The sequence below is a fragment of the Pteropus alecto genome, unplaced genomic scaffold (genome assembly GCF_000325575.1).
Source record: "Pteropus alecto unplaced genomic scaffold, ASM32557v1 scaffold48, whole genome shotgun sequence".
In the NCBI taxonomy this organism is placed as follows: Eukaryota; Metazoa; Chordata; class Mammalia; order Chiroptera; family Pteropodidae; genus Pteropus; species Pteropus alecto.
Window position 1 is genome coordinate 1837129 of NW_006442110.1, and position 19761 is coordinate 1856889.

General features: G+C 48.9%; 2 protein-coding genes and 1 pseudogene across 2 annotated transcripts; 1 reads left to right on the forward strand and 2 right to left on the reverse strand.

Moving 5' to 3' along the window:
• The first annotated feature begins 685 nt into the window (after nucleotides 1–685).
• Nucleotides 686–4160, forward strand: GIMAP6 (GTPase, IMAP family member 6). The gene is made up of 3 exons (XM_006920634.3): nucleotides 686–925; nucleotides 2251–2338; nucleotides 3402–4160. Exons 1-3 carry the CDS (start codon nucleotides 749–751, stop codon nucleotides 4055–4057), a joined length of 921 nt encoding a protein of 306 aa, XP_006920696.2. The 5' UTR covers nucleotides 686–748; the 3' UTR covers nucleotides 4058–4160.
• Nucleotides 4161–10953: 6793 nt separating this feature from the next.
• On the reverse strand, nucleotides 10954–18422 carry GIMAP4 (GTPase, IMAP family member 4). Its single transcript, XM_006920635.3, has 3 exons — nucleotides 18320–18422; nucleotides 16010–16072; nucleotides 10954–12538 (listed from the first exon to the last, which is right to left on the reverse strand). Exons 2-3 carry the CDS (start codon nucleotides 16056–16058, stop codon nucleotides 11625–11627), a joined length of 963 nt encoding a protein of 320 aa, XP_006920697.1. The 5' UTR covers nucleotides 16059–16072; nucleotides 18320–18422; the 3' UTR covers nucleotides 10954–11624.
• LOC112469982 lies at nucleotides 17382–17500 on the reverse strand (annotated as a pseudogene).
• Nucleotides 18423–19761: the final 1339 nt, after the last annotated feature.

Sequence of the window (19761 nt, forward strand, 5' to 3'; positions counted from 1 at the left end):
TTAGGACGGCTCAGATGTGACACAGGTCTTGGAATTGCCAGACAGGATATGTGCATGTGTGTGTGTGTGTGTGTGCGTGTGTGCGCGCGCACGCACATATAAAGAAATTTATTTATTATAAAGAATATTTATTTATTATAAAGAATTGGCTCACGTGATTTATTCGAAGGAGTTGGCTCATGTGTTTACAGAGCTGGCAGCCCCAAGATCTACACACAGTGGGCAGACCCGAGACCCAGGATTGCTGATGGCGTAGTTCCCATCGGAAATCACGTGCCTCGGGACTTAGAAAGAACCGACACTTCAGCTCAAGTTCAAAGGCTTCATCCCGAGAGAGAGTAAAGGAAGGAAGGGTTAGGGGGCGAAAAGAGACCACGGATGTCTGTCACCACAGTGCAGCAATAGGATCTCTGCAGGAATCGGGCCCCTCTCAGAAAAAGGAGGCGATGAATCAAATGCCTTTTTCCTGTCCTCACCTTTTCCAAAGGGTCTGCTGCCTTTTTTTAAGCCTCTGAGGTCTAGTTATGCTAGTTCAGGATCAAAACAAAAGTCTCGTGTTCCTGTGTTTTCTGTGTATGGTACCAGGGCTGCAGATAAAGTGCCAGCGACAAACTTTCTGACTCAGGAAGGCGTGGCCCCGGCTGTCCCCACCTACTTCCTGTTTCCTTGTCTCACTGCCGTCGGCTGCTCTCCCCAGAGCAGTTCTTGAGCTGAGCTTTTAAACACATTTTGCCAAAAAATATAAGAAATGTTCTCTCTGTGTTCATCCGCTGCCAAGGCGGCGTACTGCGCCCTCCGCTATGGGCTCCCTGGAGCCGATAAGCCAGCCCTGGAAGGAGAAGCCAGAAATATTCCAGAATGCCCGGCACTGGCAGCTGGGAGTCACGGCTGTTCATCCTGCCCGATGGCCAGTCCGAGGGTGCGGGTGAGTGTGTCGTGTTTGTGTGTGTTGGTGTGTGTTGCGTTTGTGTTCATTGTCTTGTGTGTTTGTGAGTGTGTGTGTTGTATTGGTGTGTGTGTTGTGTGTGTGTGTGTTGTGTACACGTGTGTGTTTGTGGTGTAATAGAAAGAGCTGTGACTAAAACGTCATGGCAACTTGGTGCCCTTTGTGCCCTGCCTCGAGCTCACTGCCCGGCCTTTGGGGAGAGGCTGCCATGAGTTTCGCTTTCCTCCTGAGAAACACAGCAAGGTGACACATCTGCTCTGCGTCTGCGTGGAGACGCACACCATGTGGCAGAGGCGTGAGGCAGGGAGGCTGCCTCTGGGGACGGTCTCTGACCGAATGTCTCCGAGTGTCCTACGTGTTTCGGAAAAACAGTCACGGGACCGAGCCACCCACGGAGGACACGGAGCAGATATGCCAGCATGGGCTCCTGACACGGAATTAGGGTGGTCTGCGGGGTGAGTCGGGGCGGGTTGGAGCAAGGACCCATTGCTTTCTCATCGGAAGGATAACGGGAGGTCCCGGTTGGGGCGACATGGCCCCAAAGACTAGGAGTTGCTCTAGAAAATGTCATAACATGTGTTGGAATCTCATAGAAGAAGAAATGCCAGGGACATCTCGTTGAGGCCCAGTCGTCACACTAGCGGGGACACTGAGGCCCAGGCAGTTGGACCATCCTAACGGATGGTCGTGGAGGTCTCCTGGCTCCCGGAAGACTGTCCCCGGCACTGGGAAGTCCCTGTGCTGAGGCTGTTGGCCCCCTCGACTCAGCACCGGCCACCCGGCCCTCAGCCCTCTGCCATTGTCACTGCCACACCTTGCTCAGAGGTCAGTCCTGGACCCCTCTTTCTGGCACGAAGACCCCCCCCCCACAAGCCTGCCCCTGTCCCCAGCTTCCTGCTCACGCCCTCCAGCATTCTGGTCACACATCTTCCCACGGCCCTCGGGACACAGTGTCAGACGTGCTTCTGCGTCCCTGCTCCTTGTCCTCCTCACAGAACAGCTCAGGGCACTGTCCATCCAAATGCCACCCGTTCCTCAGGCCAACGGCTAACTGCATTTTCCTCGTGAAATCTCTTAAGCTCACGATGGAGACTACAGAGTAGGCAGAGACAGAGACATAGAGACAGAGGGACAGAGACACTGAGAGACAGAGAGAGACACAGGGTCCGCGAAGGAGGTGGACGGTGCCTCGGTCCACTCCCGCCCAAACCAATGCAAAACGCTTTCTTTTGACAAGAGAAAGGCGAAGTCGGGCGCCTCTTCAAACTCAGTGGGAAAGTCAGCAGGACATTTATTCTCTCTAGGAGGAGGAGGAGGAAGAATACGAGCAGATTCTCCCGGACGAGCTCGCGGAAGCGCCGCCCCAGCAGCTGGAACCACACCTGTCGGAAGGTAAAACGAGCTTCTCGCCTAAGTGACCTCGAGAGAGGTGGCCACGAGGGCGTTTGACGTGCCCGGTGCTCAGAGAGGCGGAGAGTTCAACCCAGAGACGTGCCCCGCATGGGCGGCCGTGCGAGGGCCTTTGGGTGCAGCCTTCTCTGCTCCCCCCGTCCCACCCCTCCGCCAAGTATGAGGGGAAGGCCCCAGCAGGCACCGTGGGAGAAAGGAGGCATGAGAGAGCTCCAGTCACCCCCTTTACTCCCTCTGTGCCAGTCCCCACTCCAGGGGCTGGGTGTGCAACATGACTCGCCTGGCCGAGGCTTGGCAGCCAGGGGACCGTGCCGGAGCTCGGCTGGTCCGGATATGGGAGCACTTGGGGTCACCGGCGCTGCAAAGCAGCACAGGGACAAGCAGGGTGTGCTTGGCCGCTGGCTCAGACCTGGCCCGGGCCTTTACCAGGGGGTCTGGCCCGCAAAAGCTGCTATATACCCCGAAGAATCGAAAGCGGGGCCTCGGACGGGCATTTGTGCACGAACGTTCACCGCAGCATTATTCACAATAGCAAAAGGGTGGAAACCACTCAAGTGTCCCTTATGTGAATAGACGAAACGTGGTCTGTCCTTCCAATGGAATATTATTCGGCCATGAAAAGGGAAACCCTGACACGTGCGACAGCACAGACGAACCTCAACAACACTATGTCGAGCAAAATAAACCAGACACGAAAGCTCAAATATTGCAGGATGCCGCTTTTCTGAGGTCCCTAGAATAGCAACATTTATAGAGATAGAAAGTGGCCTAGGGGCTGCGGGCGGGGAGAACGAGGAGTTTTTGTTTCATGGGGACAGAGTTTCGGTTTGGGATGATGGAGAAATTCTTGAGATGCGCCACTGATGATCACGCCATGAGGTGAAAGTCAGTACATCATGCCCAGGGCAGGTCTCGGTCGCAGAGGTTGGTGTTCGTCCCTCCATCCAGGACGGTCTGTCCCTGAGGTCATGGGGCATTCCCGAGGAGGACAAGCGGGTGGGATGGGCTATGACTGCAACGTCTTGAGTTCTCTCGCTGATTCTAGGTGTGGGGGAGAAGGAACAGACCCCGAAGACACTGAAGCTCATCCTGGTGGGGAAATCGGGCAGTGGGAAGAGCGCCACAGGAAACAGCATCCTCGGCAGGAAAGCCTTTGAGTCTAAAGTCAGTGCCAGGGCTGTGACCAAGGCCGTCCAGCGAGAGAGCTGCGGATGGGACGGGAAGGAGCTCGAGGTGATCGACACCCCCGATGTCCTGTCCCCTGCGGTGTCTCTGGACGTGGCAGCCCGTGACTTGCGTGAAGCCACTGGCTTCTCCTCCCCAGGGCTGCACGTGCTGCTCCTGGTGACGCAGCTGGGGCGGTTCACGAAAGAGGACCGGGAGGTGGTCAGGCGCCTCCAGGACGTCTTCGGAGAGAGCGTCCTGGCCTCCACCGTCCTGGTGTTCACTCGGAAGGAGGACCTGGCCGGCGGCTCTCTGGAGGAGTATGTGCACGAGACTGACAACCAGGACCTCGTCATGCTGGACGTGGTGTGCGAGCGGCGCCACTGTGGCTTCGACAACAGGGCGGAGGGGGACGAGCGGGAGGCCCAGCTGAAGGAGCTCATGGAGAAGGTCGGGGTGATCCTGTGGGAAGCCGAAGACCGCTGTGACGGCAGCAGGGCCCGCCGTCCTCCCGGCAAGACGTTCTGCTCGGACTAGGGCAGGGCGGGCAGATACCGCAGGGCCCACGGCCCAGGGAGGTGCCCGGTGCGGGGTCCTGGCCCCAGGGGCCGCGAGGACCCAGAAGGCATCAGAGGCTGAAGAGGACACCCATTGGACTCCAGCCGGGGACAGCCGTGCCCTGCGAGCCCCCAGCAGTCCCCGTCCTCGGCTCCCAGGCCGCCGCTGGCCCCCTCTGTCCCATGGGTCACTGGCCACCCCCGTCTCCTGGTCGCTGTCCGCTGCAGCGACGGGATGTGGGTTCCGGAGCTCCCAGCTCACATGCAGCTCCTTCCTCACATCTCCTGGAACTCGGGGTGCTCCCTCCTCTGTACCCCGCCAGCATGCTCTTCTCACGCGGAGCCCCCCATCGCGTTGGCGGTGCGTTTCTCGAAGTGTTTGTGTCTGCTCTGAGGGAGCCGAAGCTTCCTGGGGGGCAGGCCTGCGCCTCGTTCATCCGTGCAGCCCCACAGCGTCCTGGTCGCTGCGGTCACCCCTTAAACGATGACAGCAAGTCAGTGTGAGACGTGGACCGGGCGCCCTCACACCTCTTGGGCTATGTCCTTGCCTGCGGAAGGGGCAGGCACGATGACTCTAAAGCTACGTGCTGTGTGTGCTGGGTCAGGACACTACTACGATGGCTCTGTGACACGTGGGGAGGGACAGCTGCTGGGCTGGGAAGGAAAGAGCGAGGGGAACGGGGAGGGGGCGGGAGCAGCAGCCCTTTTATTCACCCCGAATGAAGCCGTGGAATCGCAGCAGATGAGCCTGCGGGGACCTCCCGGGAACGAAGAGCAAAGTGGGGTGGGGGTGTCCCAGAAGCCAGGCATGGTCCGCAGGGCGGGCTCTAGACCAGGCTGCAGGTCACGGAGGCCCCAGGAGGTGTCGGATGGGGCCTGGGCAGAGCGGGAGCACCTCCCTAAGTGGACTCGGATTAAGGAACTTACACACCTCTTAGTCACTGCCCCTCTCATTTCATCTGCTGTCAGAAAACAGGTGGGTTTCAACCCTAGCTCAGCCTTATCTGCATGTCCCTCCCTCATCCCCTGACAGCGGGGAGAAAGCGTGGCTGGGGTGAGCGCCTGGGCGTATGAATGGGCCCTCCAGCAAGGGGCGCGGGGGTGTAGAACGGAGGGAGCCAGAGCAGAGAGGGGACCGGAGAAGGTAGCGGTTGAATGGCAGACGCCATAGGGAGCAGCCTGCCCGGTTGCCGGGGAGAACGGCATCGTGTGGGGGTCTCCCAGGTGGCCATGTGGAACGGGACCGGGACAGCAGGATGCTGGTCTGCTCTGGCCCCGCTCACGAAGGGACTGATGCGCCTCGGGCACACCCTGGGTCTTTGACCGACTGATGGTAGCAGAGTAGGAGGGGCCAGGGAAAAGCCTCACGACAGACCCCTCTTTCCTGTCCCCAAGCTGTGTGGCAGAGGGTCCCTAGCTACCTTCTCCTGGGAGGGTGGGACGTGGAAGTGGGGGTGACAGTCCTGGGGGACAATCGGAAATCGGAGACGTGGCCTCCGGTCTGTCTGGAGGCTCACGTCGGTCAGAGACCCTCTACCGTCAGCCGCCCAGCAGGACCTCTGACCGCCCGGACTGGAGGCCGTCGCCCCTTCCCGGACACGGTGGACTCTTAAGGAAGCTGGGAGCATTTCTTTTGCTAAAAGATTCAGACAAGTGTGTCAAGGTGGAACAGAAACTTGTTCTGCCATATACTTATGATGGCCGTCATGACGGAACTGGTTATCGAATAAGCGATTCGGTCCCCATGAACTGAAACACAGCATTTAGCATCTATTAAATTTTCATACGCAGATCCGTGTCAGGATTCTCCATTCTGTTTTCCTTCTAGCTTTCTACTCCTATGTGAATAAAATACTGATTTGATTACAGTGGCTTTGATTTCTTCGTTTTTATATTTCCTTTTTTATTTTCAGGCATTTATTCTTTTCTGTGAAAATTAAAATCGCTTGTTTCATTTTCAGAAAAGAATCTTACCAGCCTTCCAGCTGGAATTGTCTTACATGTAGGTATTGAGTTTGGGAGAATTGGTAAATATTTCAAGGATATACATGAATCAAGGCCATTTTATTTCTAAGTGAACAGACTCACAACTTCGGAGCTATTGAGTAAAAGGTAAAATCATTTGCATTTCCATTAGGATAAGAAGATAAATATCTCTTTGAGTGTTTTTGAACTCTGTTAGCTTAATGAGTTTCATAATAGAAAATACAAGCTTCTCACCAAATGCCACTTCTTTGGTGTCTCTAAATGGCAAGTCATTCAAAACATGTCATTCCTTAAAAATTCTAAAGGAATGACTTTTAATTATATCAACTATGCTATTTTCTCTTCTTTATTACTAACATTCAGGGAAGATGCCTCCCGCGGCATTTCAGGAGGAGGAACGGACGTGGCATGCGGTTCACTCCGTCTGGCTCGAGCGGGGCTGGCTCGCGGGAGTATGTTCTGTGATGTGGGCGCGACCAGGGTGGGCGGAGAGCGTTATCTCAGCCGAGGCTACGAAAATAGTGAACTTCAGCATTTGCTGTTTTTGAAAAATATCTCGACACTGGAGCCAAGCAGGAAAAACTGAGGTTTGGACAATGTGAAGAGCCCAAATGAGTAGCAGCTTCTTTCCTCCTCGGTGGGACGAAGCAACTACTACTGGAAGCTTCAGGGAAGGTTGGCAGCTCCCAGTTCTCCTGGAATAACATTGATGAACCACGCAGAAAATACAAAATAATAATAATTTTAAAACAACGGTTGGAAGGCACTGGGAAGTGACCACATACAGACAGACACGATAGGGAACTGGACTCTTAGTCGACACATCCTGTGGTCAAGACAAGGGGACCACACTGCCGCCACGTTTATGTGATTTGCCCCTGGGAGCACTTCTTGTTTGCTGACACAGGGACAGGACAGGGGCAGAAATCCACAGTCACCCAAAAGAAAGAGGATGGAGTAGGGGGACTTTCCGAGCTCACTTCCCTCCACTTTCTCAACTACGTGTCACTGTCCTCTATTTCACCCCATTTGGTGCAAACCCGAAATTCAGTTCTTTAGCTGATTTCCACAATGGCAACACATAGGACGCATTTTGTAGGCTTTAGCTTCTTTCCCGGAGGTTTTGAAAGCCAGAGGGAGGGGTCCCACAGGCAGCATCGGCCATAACTTCACCAAGCTGACCTCTTCCTTCTGGGAAGAGGACGTGTTTATCCCTCCACACCCCGGAGGAAGCTACTCTGGGTGACGCTTCACAAATTACCTCCTTCTTACAAAAGGCAGAGGGGTCAAGCTCTTTTGGGACATCCATTAGACCACTTCCTACTCTTATTTTTACTTTTGAAAAACAGGAACAGACTGTCTTCTGTCCCTTTTGGCCAGCGGTGACCAGCTATGACCCGCCCTTTGGTTCCTTGTTTTGTTCTATAGACGGACCAAAGAAGATCTGGCTCTCTGGTTTCGTCTGCTCAGACTGCGGCTCTTTGGTTGTCACGTGGCCCTATATGAGCCACTAGCTGCCTTCCATTCAGAGAGAAGAGTAAAGACCCCTAACTTTGGCCTCTGGTGCCTGCCATGGTCTCCACTTCATCTTTCCTAGGGAATCCTAGACTTCTGTGTGTTTACTTTCCCTTAGGAATCCTGGCAGGGAGGGAGGTCTTCTGTGCCCTAGGTGTACCTGGTAACACTCAGAAAAGCCTTGGGCGTGATTGAAGTGACGGTCCTTTTTTCTTTTTCAAACACAGGATATTTGCCTCAGTACATTCCCTCAGAGTATAATCCCAGACCGGCAGCATCTAGAACACCTGACAGGAATGCAGATTCTCAGGCTTCACCCCAGGCCCATTGAATCAGAAACTTTATATTTTAATGAGTCTCCCAGGTGGCTCTGACACACGCTAATGTCCCACAAAAATACAGGGAAAACCCTGAATAAGCAGCTTCTGAGACTAAAAAACTGTCAATAGCATTTTGTCAAAAGACGACAGCCCCTGACCTACGGCTTATTTTTGGATCCAGACTCAAGCTCTAAGGTTTTATTTTCTTAGCTTCTCCTTGGTTCGTGTGTAGAATGAACAAGAGTTGAGAATCAGTCGAAAGGTTGGTTGGGTGATTGACAAGAACGCACCACAGAGAGAGGGTGAAGCGGCTCCGAGGGGAGGGCGGAGCGGACTCCCCCAGGCGGCTCGAGGCACATGCCGCCTGTCATCTGCTTCCCGGCCATGTCCCCCTTCTTCCTTCCTAGCAAAATTATAATCTTGCTCCCCAAAGCAAGGCGCTCATGTGAAATGCCAGGTTGCCCAGCGTCTCTTACAGCTGGGCTACCCATAGGACCGTGAGAGATGAGCAGAAGTCATGTGGGGACTTCTGGGTTGGCTGGGCCTTTGAGAGACAGGTGCCATCATCTGTCTCCTTCCCTGTTTCTATCTGCTTTCCACCTGTAATTCGGACCTGAGGCTGAAGGTAAAGCAGCCGTCTTGCCACCGGGAGGACAAAGGTTACTTGCCAAGAAAGGTGGAGCAGGTAAGGAGAAAAAAATCAAGTTCTTTGGAGAGTTCCATGGGCTCTGGGCTTAACCACGGTAAACTCCTCCTTGCATCAGAACGGAACCCTTGGCTCGTTAAGCCACTTCGGCGACATTTCTCTGATGTGCAGCCAGCATTCCCGTCAAGCAGGGAATGAGAGTCACTGTCGGAGCAGCCACCAAGCATTTTAGATGAGCGAGAGCAGAGCTGTGGTGAAGTCAGCCAGCGTCGGGGCCCCCGCCCCCAGAGGGCACCGCCTGGACTGAGAAATTCACTCTGGGTCACACCACCCTGTGGCCTTCCTTGTTGGGGGCCAGTGGGACTTCAGAGGCCTGACAGGCAAGGAACATCAATCGCCCAACAAGTGGAGACGGATGTTGAGGTCGGGGAACCCCATCTTTCTCTGTAAACTACAACATCGTAAGGGCATTCATCCGCACTGAGGGAGAGAAACACAATGGCTGCGGGGGTCGGGGCGGCTCCCCAAATCGCCTCAATAGAGAGCCGAACACTATCTAAAGGAACTGCTCGACAGACCACATTGGACTGGTTTAAACAAGATGAAACATTTCATTAGATTTTTCTCTAGAAGTAATGGGTGGGAGCTGGGAAAGGTTTAAAAAGTTAAAAATGTACGTTTTATTTGTATATTCTAAATGTAGCCTATGTTTCATTTTGCCGTGTAGGCTGTTTCCAGTGAATTCTAGATTGTTCCGCAAGGAATAATTTACTTCAAGTCTTAGAGGACTCACTTTCACAAGCTTGAATTATTTTTGTTTGAATTATATTTAAAGTTTGAATTATTTTTCCTACAAAAGCACTATTACCTCAAGAGGAACTAAAAGTAGAATTAAATACAATAAAGTATTTCCCTATCTCATTATCCTCGCTCACAAATTCGATTTCAGAGATATAATACTTAAGGATATAAAGCAGAACCTATAGGAAGCACAAGGAGATACAGATTAAAATGCCTGGATAATAGATCTTAGTACACCATTTTCAGTACAAAATAAATAAAGTAGGAAAAAAAAGAGAAGGAAATAGAAGAATAAAACAACATATTGAAGAAAATAGATCTCGTGGATATATAGAAAATACACTCTCTTTGCAATAACAGAGAATATGCCCTTTTTGCAGACACATATGGAACATTCAGAAAAATGAATCATAATCATAAACATAGCAAACATCAGCAAATTCCGTGAAGTAGAAATATTACAAACGACTCCTTCTGATCACAACGCAATAAAACCAGAAATTACTTTAGGAAAAAAGGTTCTTCTATCTGGAAATTAAAATACCTCCTAGTAAAAATACCTCTCTTGTTGAAAAGGAAGGAAAAAATGAAGATTTTAGAATGTCTTAAAGATTACAATAATGAAAATATTAAATATCAGAAGCCATAGGATTCATTTAAAGAAGCGATCAGAGGAAAATGCTTTGCATCAAAGACTTTTTTGGTAAAAATAAAAGAATAAAAATAAATCCTCAAGTCAAAAAGAAAACAAGAGAAAATACAATTAAGTCAACCAAAAGAAAGCACAAGTATGGAAAACAAAAATTTATGTACTTGTAAAGAAGAAACATCAGACCTAATTAATAAATCAAAATCCTGGTTTACTGAAAAAAATGGAAATAGAAAAAGTACTAATTAGACGAAAACTCCAGCAATAACGAGAGTCGCGAAGTGCACCTGTGTCCTGCAGAGCGAAACCAAACCTATCTCACTCTTAGTGACTATTTTTGAAGGAATCGTGAGCTTCTTTATGTGCTGCTTCTCTTATTCATGGGCCTTCGCTAACTTATATTAAATGTACGGTCTAAAGTCATTTGTGTTTTGGGGAAGTAATGGATAGGTATATGTTCTATTTGGGTCAAAATGGTATGAGGCATGGAGAAGCCAATTTTAAGATGGCAGAGCGAGGGCTGGCATAGAGGCACCAGGACATGTTGGTATCACATGGAAGAGCGCTTTGAGAAATCCTAGAAATTATTAGGTTAGGAGTATCTGGTAGAAAAGTAGAAAATGGACAGACTTCAACTATTGTTATCCATATATTAACGAATTTTTTTTTTTTTGCACTAGGAAAACCACAGAGGTCTCAGAAATTCTATCAGAATTTCTATCAGCACATAGTGTATGAATCCGTGGAGGATATGGGTTTTGCCGGGCAGAGGGGCTAAGAAACGTGGCTCAAACTTCCAGGGAAAAAGAGAAGGGGACATGTCTTGAGGGTAGACCAAACCTAGCTCCAAAATCATCTTGAACTTTTACCAGAAAGCGAGATTCATCTCTGTGTCCTTAGAGGTATGAGTGGGATTTCCTAAGGTAAAACAGATGCCAGTGTCACGCAAATATGAGAGAACAGAAAAGTTTTATTACAATAACAATAAGCAAACAATTCAAGTGGGTGGGCAGCTCTGTGCGGATGACCCACAACCCAGTAAGCAATCAAGGTGCGGGGGATGGAGGTGGGGTCCCAACAGAAAGGCAGAGAAATGGTTATTCAGCAAATTGGTGACTTTGAGAATGGTCAAAGGCTCTCTACAGAGACATGAGAATACGCCATTGTTCTCTTATGGGTTGAATCTCTGTCTTTTGCTCATTCTGGAATTTCCCTTAGTTGAGTTCTGAGAAATCCCTTTTCCAGAAAACTCTTTGTTCTTCAGAGAGTGGGCAGATGATAAGGAACAATTTGAGTACTTCCATAAAAATTGTCATTAGACAAATTTACGTTCATCTAGAAAGAATTCTATAAGCCTATTTATAGATTACCTAATAGAAATAAGTGACTTTTCTAACAAGCCACATGGGTAAAATGATCACAGAGGTCCTGAAGGCAAAAATAAAGTAGTGTCAGAAGCAACAGATGAAGAATATTTGCCAAGCTGGAAAGAATCTAGAGGAGAAACTTTTTACTACACCCGCTAGTCCCGAGAGCGCGACAGACAGAATCAGATAGCTCTGACTTTAGCGAATGACTTATGTGGGGCAGGGGCACCCGGAAATGTGCAGGAAATATAGACAGATTTTCATTAAGCTTTTTTGTCTTCAAACAGACGTGAGAAAATATGAGAGGCAATCATCTCCAACAGTCTCACGATGAATTCGAATATTCCATTCTGACTCATAACTTCATCTCTGGCATTTTGCTGCCTTAACGCATAGATTTTCTCCTTTTCTGCCAATTCCGCCATCATCCGTGCCTTTCTGCTTCCCTGCTGCGGCTCGCCCTTCAGCATTCTGATTTCCTCTTCACACTCCCTTCTCATCTTCTCCAGCTCTGTTCTGTAATATTCTTGCACCCTTTGGATCCGTTTCTGAATCTCCTCCTCAGCCTTTTGGTACGTCTCATCCGTGTAGTATCGTCCACCATTTTCCGTCAGCACACGCTGGACCAGGGTCAGCAGCTCTTCCCTCTGGTTCTCCTGCTCAGCTCCTACGGCCTTATTGTTGAACGCGCAGTAGCGATCGCGAAACTGGCTCATGAGCTCTCCTAAGCCTTCCTCGGCTTCCTGTAAGTAATCATGGACACTCATGCCATCCAAGTCATCTTTCCGGGTGAATAAGAGAATCATGTGCTTCCTAGCTTCGGGCCCAAACATTTTCAGTATCTCTTCCGTGGCCTTGCGTTCTTCTGGTGTGTAACGGCCCATCGGGACCACCAGGAGCAGAGCGTGAGGTCCTGGGGAGGTCAGAAGGATGCCGCGAGCGATCTCTTTGCGCGTTTCGGCCTTGGGTAACTGGGTGTCGAAAATGCCAGGCGTGTCCACGACAACAATTTCTCTCTCGTTCCACATGCAGCTCCGTTTCTCAAAGACCTTGGTGATGGATTTTGCTGCAATGCTAGAATGAAACACTTTCTCTCCAAGGATGCTGTTTCCTGTGGCGCTTTTTCCTGCTCCGGTCTTACCCAGTAAGACAAGTCTCAGCTGCGAAGCTCTGGGGTCTTGGTTTCAGGAAACAAAAGCCACAGTGTTAGGATTGAACTCCAACTGTTTCCCCTGCAGCCCCGCCATCCACCCCCGCCCCCAACTCCCGTTTCCTGTTCCAGCTCATCTTCTAGCAACTGGTGCCCTTTTCTGTTGCCCGCTAGGGACCCGAAGCCCTGGGCCTCTCGCAGTTCTTAAGGAATGGGGCACTTTTTGGGGTTTCCTGGAGCTGCCTGCTTTGACCTTTGGTAGCGAAGTGCCCACGGAGGAGGGGGCAAAATGGTTTAAGACGAGAACTCTGAGATGACGCTGGTAGCTGTTCCTCAAAAGCGAAGGCGGGAAGTAACACACAATCCGACTTTGGGACCTCACCGTGCAGAAGGACAGAGTGTCCCTTTATGTTTCACGCATGCAACCGTGTCGTCAGGGATTATGACCCGGAGGAAAATAAAACACCTTACATTTAAAGTTACGACCTTAGTGTAGAAATCTAGGGAAATTTTTCTCTTTTAAACTAATATGTTGAAGGCTTATAGCCAGAAAGTATTGACAGTTCTGTAGAGTTACTCTGAAATCCCCTGCTACATAATAAATAATAATACTAACTCAAATGGACTAGCTTCAGTAGAGTTACACTTTCTCAGTTTTATTCGGTTAAGCATATCCACTTCTTAGGAAAGTTGAAGGTCAATAACAGGATAGCACAGCGTATCACCCGAAATGATGTTTTCAAAATAACTGTGTCTTAATTTAAACACCAAGTCATCTGCGTAGCTCTTACCATATTTGCATTCAGTAATTCTCTGCTTATCTGTTTAATGCGTCTATAAGGTTGAAATCCTCAGGGTTTATTAAGCACAGAGCGAGCCATAGAAGACTGTGGTGGCTGAAAAATGACTACTTGAGATTTATTACTTGTAGGAAAGTACCGTTTGACTATCGCCATGGGAACAAAAGGCTTTTGATCATAGGGACATAACATTCTGATAACAAGCTCTCTGCTTCTGTACTCCCCGCTTGCACATCCCAAGCTATAGGTTGACAGGTAGTGAATAGGAGAAAATAAGACCTTTGTGTTCAGACAGAATGAAGAATGGGATTTGGGGCTTAAAAACCCTGTACCTCTACAATTCGGTGCTGCTTAATTTGGGGTCTGTGTACCCCTGGCAGACCCAGCTGGCTGAATAAAGAGTGTGATTCCTATGACTCACCGATTCCTGGTGGTCCGTGTGTCTTTCGGGGGCTGGCGGCTACAACAAGACAACTGACAGCTACCTCTGGGAGCCCATTTCTCTGAGAAGGCAGACCCGTCCGGCACAGCCTTTGAGCAAGACTGTTCACTGGAGGAGGACTCGAGTCCAGCCATCTATCTCTGCTTTGAGATAGTGCATACGCTACCACACTGACAATATTATAGACGCTATTGTACACTCCACGTGATTTTTCAGAGATATCAGCACCATTGATACCCAGTTCCCCAGCCCCGAAATCTGGGGATCGCCCTTGATTCCACTCTTCCCCATATCCAGCCCCTTAGCACGTTCTTGGCTCCATACGCAAATCTGTCCCTTTCCCTCCATTTCGAAGACCGTTATCACCACCCATGCCTCAGCAGCCCCCTAACTGGTCTGTCTACTTTCATTCTGCCCCCCTCAGTCTAGTCTACAGATTGGAATCATCCTTTAAAAATATCCGCCAAACAGAAGAGAGATTTTGCAGAACCCATATTATAGCTTCCACAAAATCTGTAGTCAATCTTCCAGACACCTGAGGGCGAAGCTTTTGCTAATGCAGGGATTAGTAAAACCGTCCCTAAGGCAGAGTTTCCCACATTGGATCACGGGAATCCTGGGATGAAGAGCAGTAAATTTCCAGGGGCTGAGAGCACTGAATACGGGATGGCTAAGATTCAGGGAAAATGTGAGTGGGAGTTCAGATTATTACTTAGTTAGCGTCACAATGGAAGACTCGGGCCTGAGGGTCACCTGAGAGCATTAGCTGGCCACAGAGAGAGGGAGTAGGAAACTTGGGGGAAGTGAGACCAAAAGCCACCAAAGGCTCTGACACTGCGACAATTTGCTAACGCTGATCATGGACGGCAATCTACGTGACAGATTACAGATCGGGCCGTGAATTATTCCCATCTCTGTACTTGTGCCTCTTTGGGATGTGGATCGGCAGCTCTTCCCATCAAGATGCAGAGCCCGTCTCTCCAACCCTGAATCTGGCGAGGCCACCTGACTGCTCCAGGTGGTAAAATAGGGTAGGAAAAGCACGATGCAGGCAGAGACTCCGAAAGAGCTGATGCGCGGAAGCTTGCTTGATCTTTCGACTCTTCAGGACCCTGCATCTACTCCCTGAAGGGGTCTGGACTCACCTGCTTGATGCTGAGGGACACAGGGCCCAGTTATCTCTGTCACCCTGGAATGCCCAAGAGCCTGCTACCTACCAGACGTGTCCATGGGGCTATCTCAAATTATCCAGGTGCTGGATTTTGAGAGCATCATGCTAAGTGAAATACGTCAGACAGAAAAGGACAAGAACTGAATGATTTCACTCAGATAGAAAACAGAAAGCAGCAAATGAACCAACAAAACAAACTCATAGACACAGATAACGGTATGGAGGTTACTAAGGCGGGGCAGGGGCGGGGATGAAGAGGGTAAAGGGGGTCAAATACATGGTGACGGAAGGAGACTATACTTTGGGTAGCAAGCACACAATGAAATATATAGCCGATGTACTATAGAACTGTACACCTGAAATTTATAGAATGTTATTAACCAATGCCGCCCCAATAAATTTAACTTTTTTAAAAGATTATCCAGTTATATATTGAACCACTAGCTTACCACATGAATGAGTCTGGTTGAGATGAGCCGGTTTGGCCCAGACCCAAGAACTGCCCAGCTGACTCACAAAATCTAGAACCAATGCGATGGATGATGTTTCAGGCCACTATCTTGTGGAGCATTTTGCTAAGAGGGGAGAAGTCCCACTGCCATAGCCAGTTTCTATGGACAAGGAAGTCAAGGGACGGCCGCGTGAGAAGCCAAGTGAGTCAGTTTCCTGTATTTGTTGGTTATCGTGAGGCCACCGGGAGCAGGGAGATTAGCGACCTCAATGACTCTCCTGTCCTTCCTTCCTAAGCCTCTCCCAAGTGGAAGAGAGAAGCAGAAAAGCAAGCAGAGAGGATACGGCTGGCTGTTCTGGTGTGTTTGCATTGTAGGAAGTAGGAGGTAAAAAAAAATGTCGTCCGGCCTAACTCGATCAGGATATTTTAACCCCTCTTCTTATGCCGCATCACAAGGAGAAAGTGTTAGATGGCCGAGCGCATAGAAAGAGCAGAGTCAATGAAGTAAAAATAAAAAACGGGGTTGGGGACATTTTGCTCTTGCTCAGATGGGAAATGGCGGACAGGACAGGAGAACCACCCTGCCAGGTCCCCTCCCTCCAGCCTGGTGTGCGGAGCCCGAACACCATCTCACCGGGAGAGGTCCTGAGCTTTACACTCATATCGCAGGATTGAGCCGCCATTGGAGTTTGAATTCCTGTAGATGCAAAACAGAACGGTCATTATAAGGAGATAGAAAGTAACTGCGACCCGAAACCTCACGTAGCCAACAGCTTCTTCTTTCCCTTGAACCTGTTACTTGATTTCTCCTTCCCTATTTCCCAACACTTCACAGTTCTCCATTGCCAGTCTCGTTTCCAGATTGCTACATTTTTCCTCTGCACGAACATAAATGCTTCAAGCACTTCCTCAGCACTGGTTCTGGGTACCCTTTCCCCACCCTCTATTCGTGAATTATGGCCTCCAGTGCTGTCTGCACGCAGTGTGTAGCCTACACCTTCCTCAGAGTTAACTTTTAGCCCCAGTCAGCTTCTCCATCTGGCAAGTCCGTGGACATCTCGAACAGAACTCAGCCAAAAGGAAACCCTCCTCCCCCACATATGAATGATTCTGCCCCCATTTTGATAGATGGCATCACCACTCAGCCAGTGGCTCCTGCAGAGTCTTAGGGTCACCTATGCCTTTCTCCTTCACTTGCTCATTAGTCCTTCACCAAATGCTATGTTAATCCAAGCCACCGTCATTTGCTTGCTATGTAATGGATCATCTTATCTCCGATTTCTTTTCTACTCTATATTCAGGAGCTTTTTAAAAACAAAAATCTGATTTTTTTTCTTGTTTAAATTCCCTAATGGCTTTCTATTGCTTCTCTCTCTCTCTCTCCACCCCCTCCCCGCCCTCTCTCTTTTTGAATAGTTGAAAATCTTCGGAATGGTCCATAAGACCCTGTGTGATCCATTAGTCTCTCTCTCAAAAGGCTTTAATCACACTGCCTGCTCAGTGTTCCCAGAATCTACTGAGCTCCTCTCAACTTCTAGGCCTTAGTAGAAGAATGCCCTCGCCTTGGAGCACCCCCACCCCAGCGCAATGCCCACCGTACCCCTGCTCAGCCCTCAGGCCCCGCTTCTCCAGAGAGGCTTCTCCAGCACCTCTGCCCTCAGCACCATCAACACCCATAAGACAGCCGAGGTGTGGTCCACTTTATGTTTGTGCTTATCTCGCTCCCAAGGGATCCCAGAGAGTACAGATCACAATAGGAAGTTGTTTGTATGCTTTTATGACTCTCTCCCTTTAGGCTGTAAGCTTCGTGATGGCATGGCCATCTGAATCTTATATGTTCCTTTGTTCCTGAGGGACAAGCGCCATACTAGACGAGACTGGTTCTCGATAAATATTCTTTTTTTATTATTATTATGTTTATTTTCTAGACGAGGCAACTCTTGGTTGACCACAGATTGCAAGGACCTTCTCAGTTTACAATCCCTTATTTTTTAAAAAAATTTTTATGCCTACAGCACCTAGTCTTCCTAGGTGGTCTCCCGTCCAAGTACTCACCAGGCCTGACCCTGCTTAGCTTCCGAGATCAAACGGGATGGGGCTCGTTCAGGGTGACAAGGCTGTAGACTTCAACAAATATTCGTTTAATAAATAAATTGATCGAAAAATCCCCCTGACTCTTGCCTTCTCTCTGGTCTTTATGTTCAGCCTACATCTAAAAGATTATCCTTTCCTTATTAATCAACGTTTTGCATCATAGAAACATAGCATTGTTTTAAATACTTTGTTTCATTGCTACCTATAAACATGGAGAACGCTGCTTGAAGAAAGCTGCATGAAGCAGACCTAAACTGGGAAAGGCCGAAAATGCTTGAAGAACAGGCTCATCTAATAGGAAGGCATCAGATACAAACAGAAAGACAGACACTCGTTTTGAAAGAAGACTTGTTTCTTTTTCCTTTAAGGAGAGAGAGTAGAAAACAGCTTCCTGTAAACCGGGAAGAGAAATCACAGAATTTTTACAAATTGGCTTTGGACACAAAGTGGATGCTGGCGATCCATATCAGGAGGTGAGGGACAGAGCTTCCCACACATCCTGGGGTTCTTCGCCCACCAGCTGCCCTCAGAGCTGACTCTGTTCACTCAACTCTGTCCCTGAAGTTTCAGATTTAATTACAAATTCTGTAAATAGTGAAAGGAGTCACTTATTCGTACAAATATTCTCTGATCAGCAATCCCTGATCAGAGGTATTAATCTGTAGGGCTCAGCCTTTCAAACATTTACAGCCTAAAAGCAGCAGAGACAGGAAACAGAAAGCAACGAGAAATATATTCTGAGAGCAAGTTTGCCGGGAAGTTTAAGGTACAGATTTAAGATACAGTCTCCTCTCCACCAAGTCACACATTTCCCTCCCTCACCTGTCCCCCAACTCCCGTATTCCTTTACCTGAAAAATCTGGGTCCAGCTCTCTTCTCTGACTTTGAAGGTAATTTTAAACAAGCACACCGAGAGGGAGGAGGAAAGAGAAAGTGAGAGGAGGAGCCGTCCAAACTTGCTCATGTAAGAGAACCGCCCACTAAAAGAACTTTTTACCAAGAAGAATTGCTTCATGAGGCTTAATATGGTAATCATTGGCCACATGGGCGGTCGAGCACATGAAATATGATGAGTGTGATTGGAGAATTAGAGTTTTAATTTTATTTCATTGGAACTAATTTAAATTTAAATAGTCACGTCTGCCTAGTGGCTTTTATATTGGATCATGCAAAGTCTCTACAGGGAGGGAAGAAATATGGGGTGTACTGTGAAGTTCTGGAAGAAACTGCTGGGTCAAAACCAGAGTGGCCAGTTCTTCTGAAAGACCCACTTCTCAGCACAACTGGCCTCACAGCCCAACATTTGCCCCTAATGCTTCAGGCCTGTCTCCGTGTAAGCAACTCCCACCTCCTCTCCTTCTTCCCAATTATATGGGAGAGAGAGGGGCCTGTTATTTCAAGATGTGTTGCCTGAATCACCTGCTAGAAGCAAGAGAGTCTCGCTGGTCTTCATTTAACTAATTCGGATGAGCCCAAAGACACCCCGTGAGATGGTACTAGAACCATGTAGAATAACCTAACCATTGATTTCTTGTAGGGAGCTAAAGCTCCCAAAATTCAAAAGAGTGCATGGATTATCTCGGGAGGCCTGCTTGCATATAAAAGGGAAAAGGCTGGTTCTGTGGAATTCCAGGAAGAAGAAGATTAAGTATAGACAAAGGGAGTATCAAAGGAAGTGTCGATTGTACCTCCATCTTCAGGATGTTACTTTTATTATGTTATCTTGAGATACACAAAGGAACAGATTATGTATAAAAAGAAGCATAAGAAATAAACTCGGAGAGGCAGTTGTGAGATCTGTTCTCCCTCCTGCACCCTGTCTGTCTTCTCTTTTTTCTCAGTCTCCCCCATTCAGGTACCTGGTTTGACTTGGTCGGCTGGTTTCTGACAATTTCTGACACTAACCGCCATGAAAATGGAAATTGTGAGAATATTGTAATGGGGGTCCCGCTTCTCTAGAGACACGGATCCCACTATAAAAGGGATTTACGGAGGTCCAGTCAAGATGGCGTAGAAGGGAGACACTGCGCTCACTTCCTTTCACGACCACACCGAAATTATAATAAAACTACAGAACAACCATTACTGGGAGTCACCTTAGGTCTGGCTGAACGAAAGTCCTACAGCTGGAGACATACATAAGAGGTCACCTCAAGACTGATAAGAGGGGTGGAGACGTAAAACATCCAGGTCCCATACTCACGTTGGCAGTTGAGCATTGGGAGGGACGTCTCGGCTGCAAAGCACACTCCCCCTGGAGGAACGAGAGGTCCCGGTTCCACACTGGACTCC

Excerpts from the sequence above, each read along its gene's own strand:
- GIMAP4 (XM_006920635.3), bottom strand. The coding sequence starts at position 16,058 with ATGGCGGCTCAATCCTGCGATATGAGTGTAAAGCTCAGGACCTCTCCC. Across the intron at positions 12,539-16,009 it reads AAAGCTCAGGACCTCTCCCG|ACCCCAGAGCTTCGCAGCTG; the intron begins GTGAGATGGTGT and ends CCTGAAACCAAG.
- GIMAP6 (XM_006920634.3), top strand. The coding sequence starts at position 749 with ATGTTCTCTCTGTGTTCATCCGCTGCCAAGGCGGCGTACTGCGCCCTC. Across the intron at positions 926-2,250 it reads TGGCCAGTCCGAGGGTGCGG|GAGGAGGAGGAGGAAGAATA; the intron begins GTGAGTGTGTCG and ends TATTCTCTCTAG. Across the intron at positions 2,339-3,401 it reads GGAACCACACCTGTCGGAAG|GTGTGGGGGAGAAGGAACAG; the intron begins GTAAAACGAGCT and ends CGCTGATTCTAG.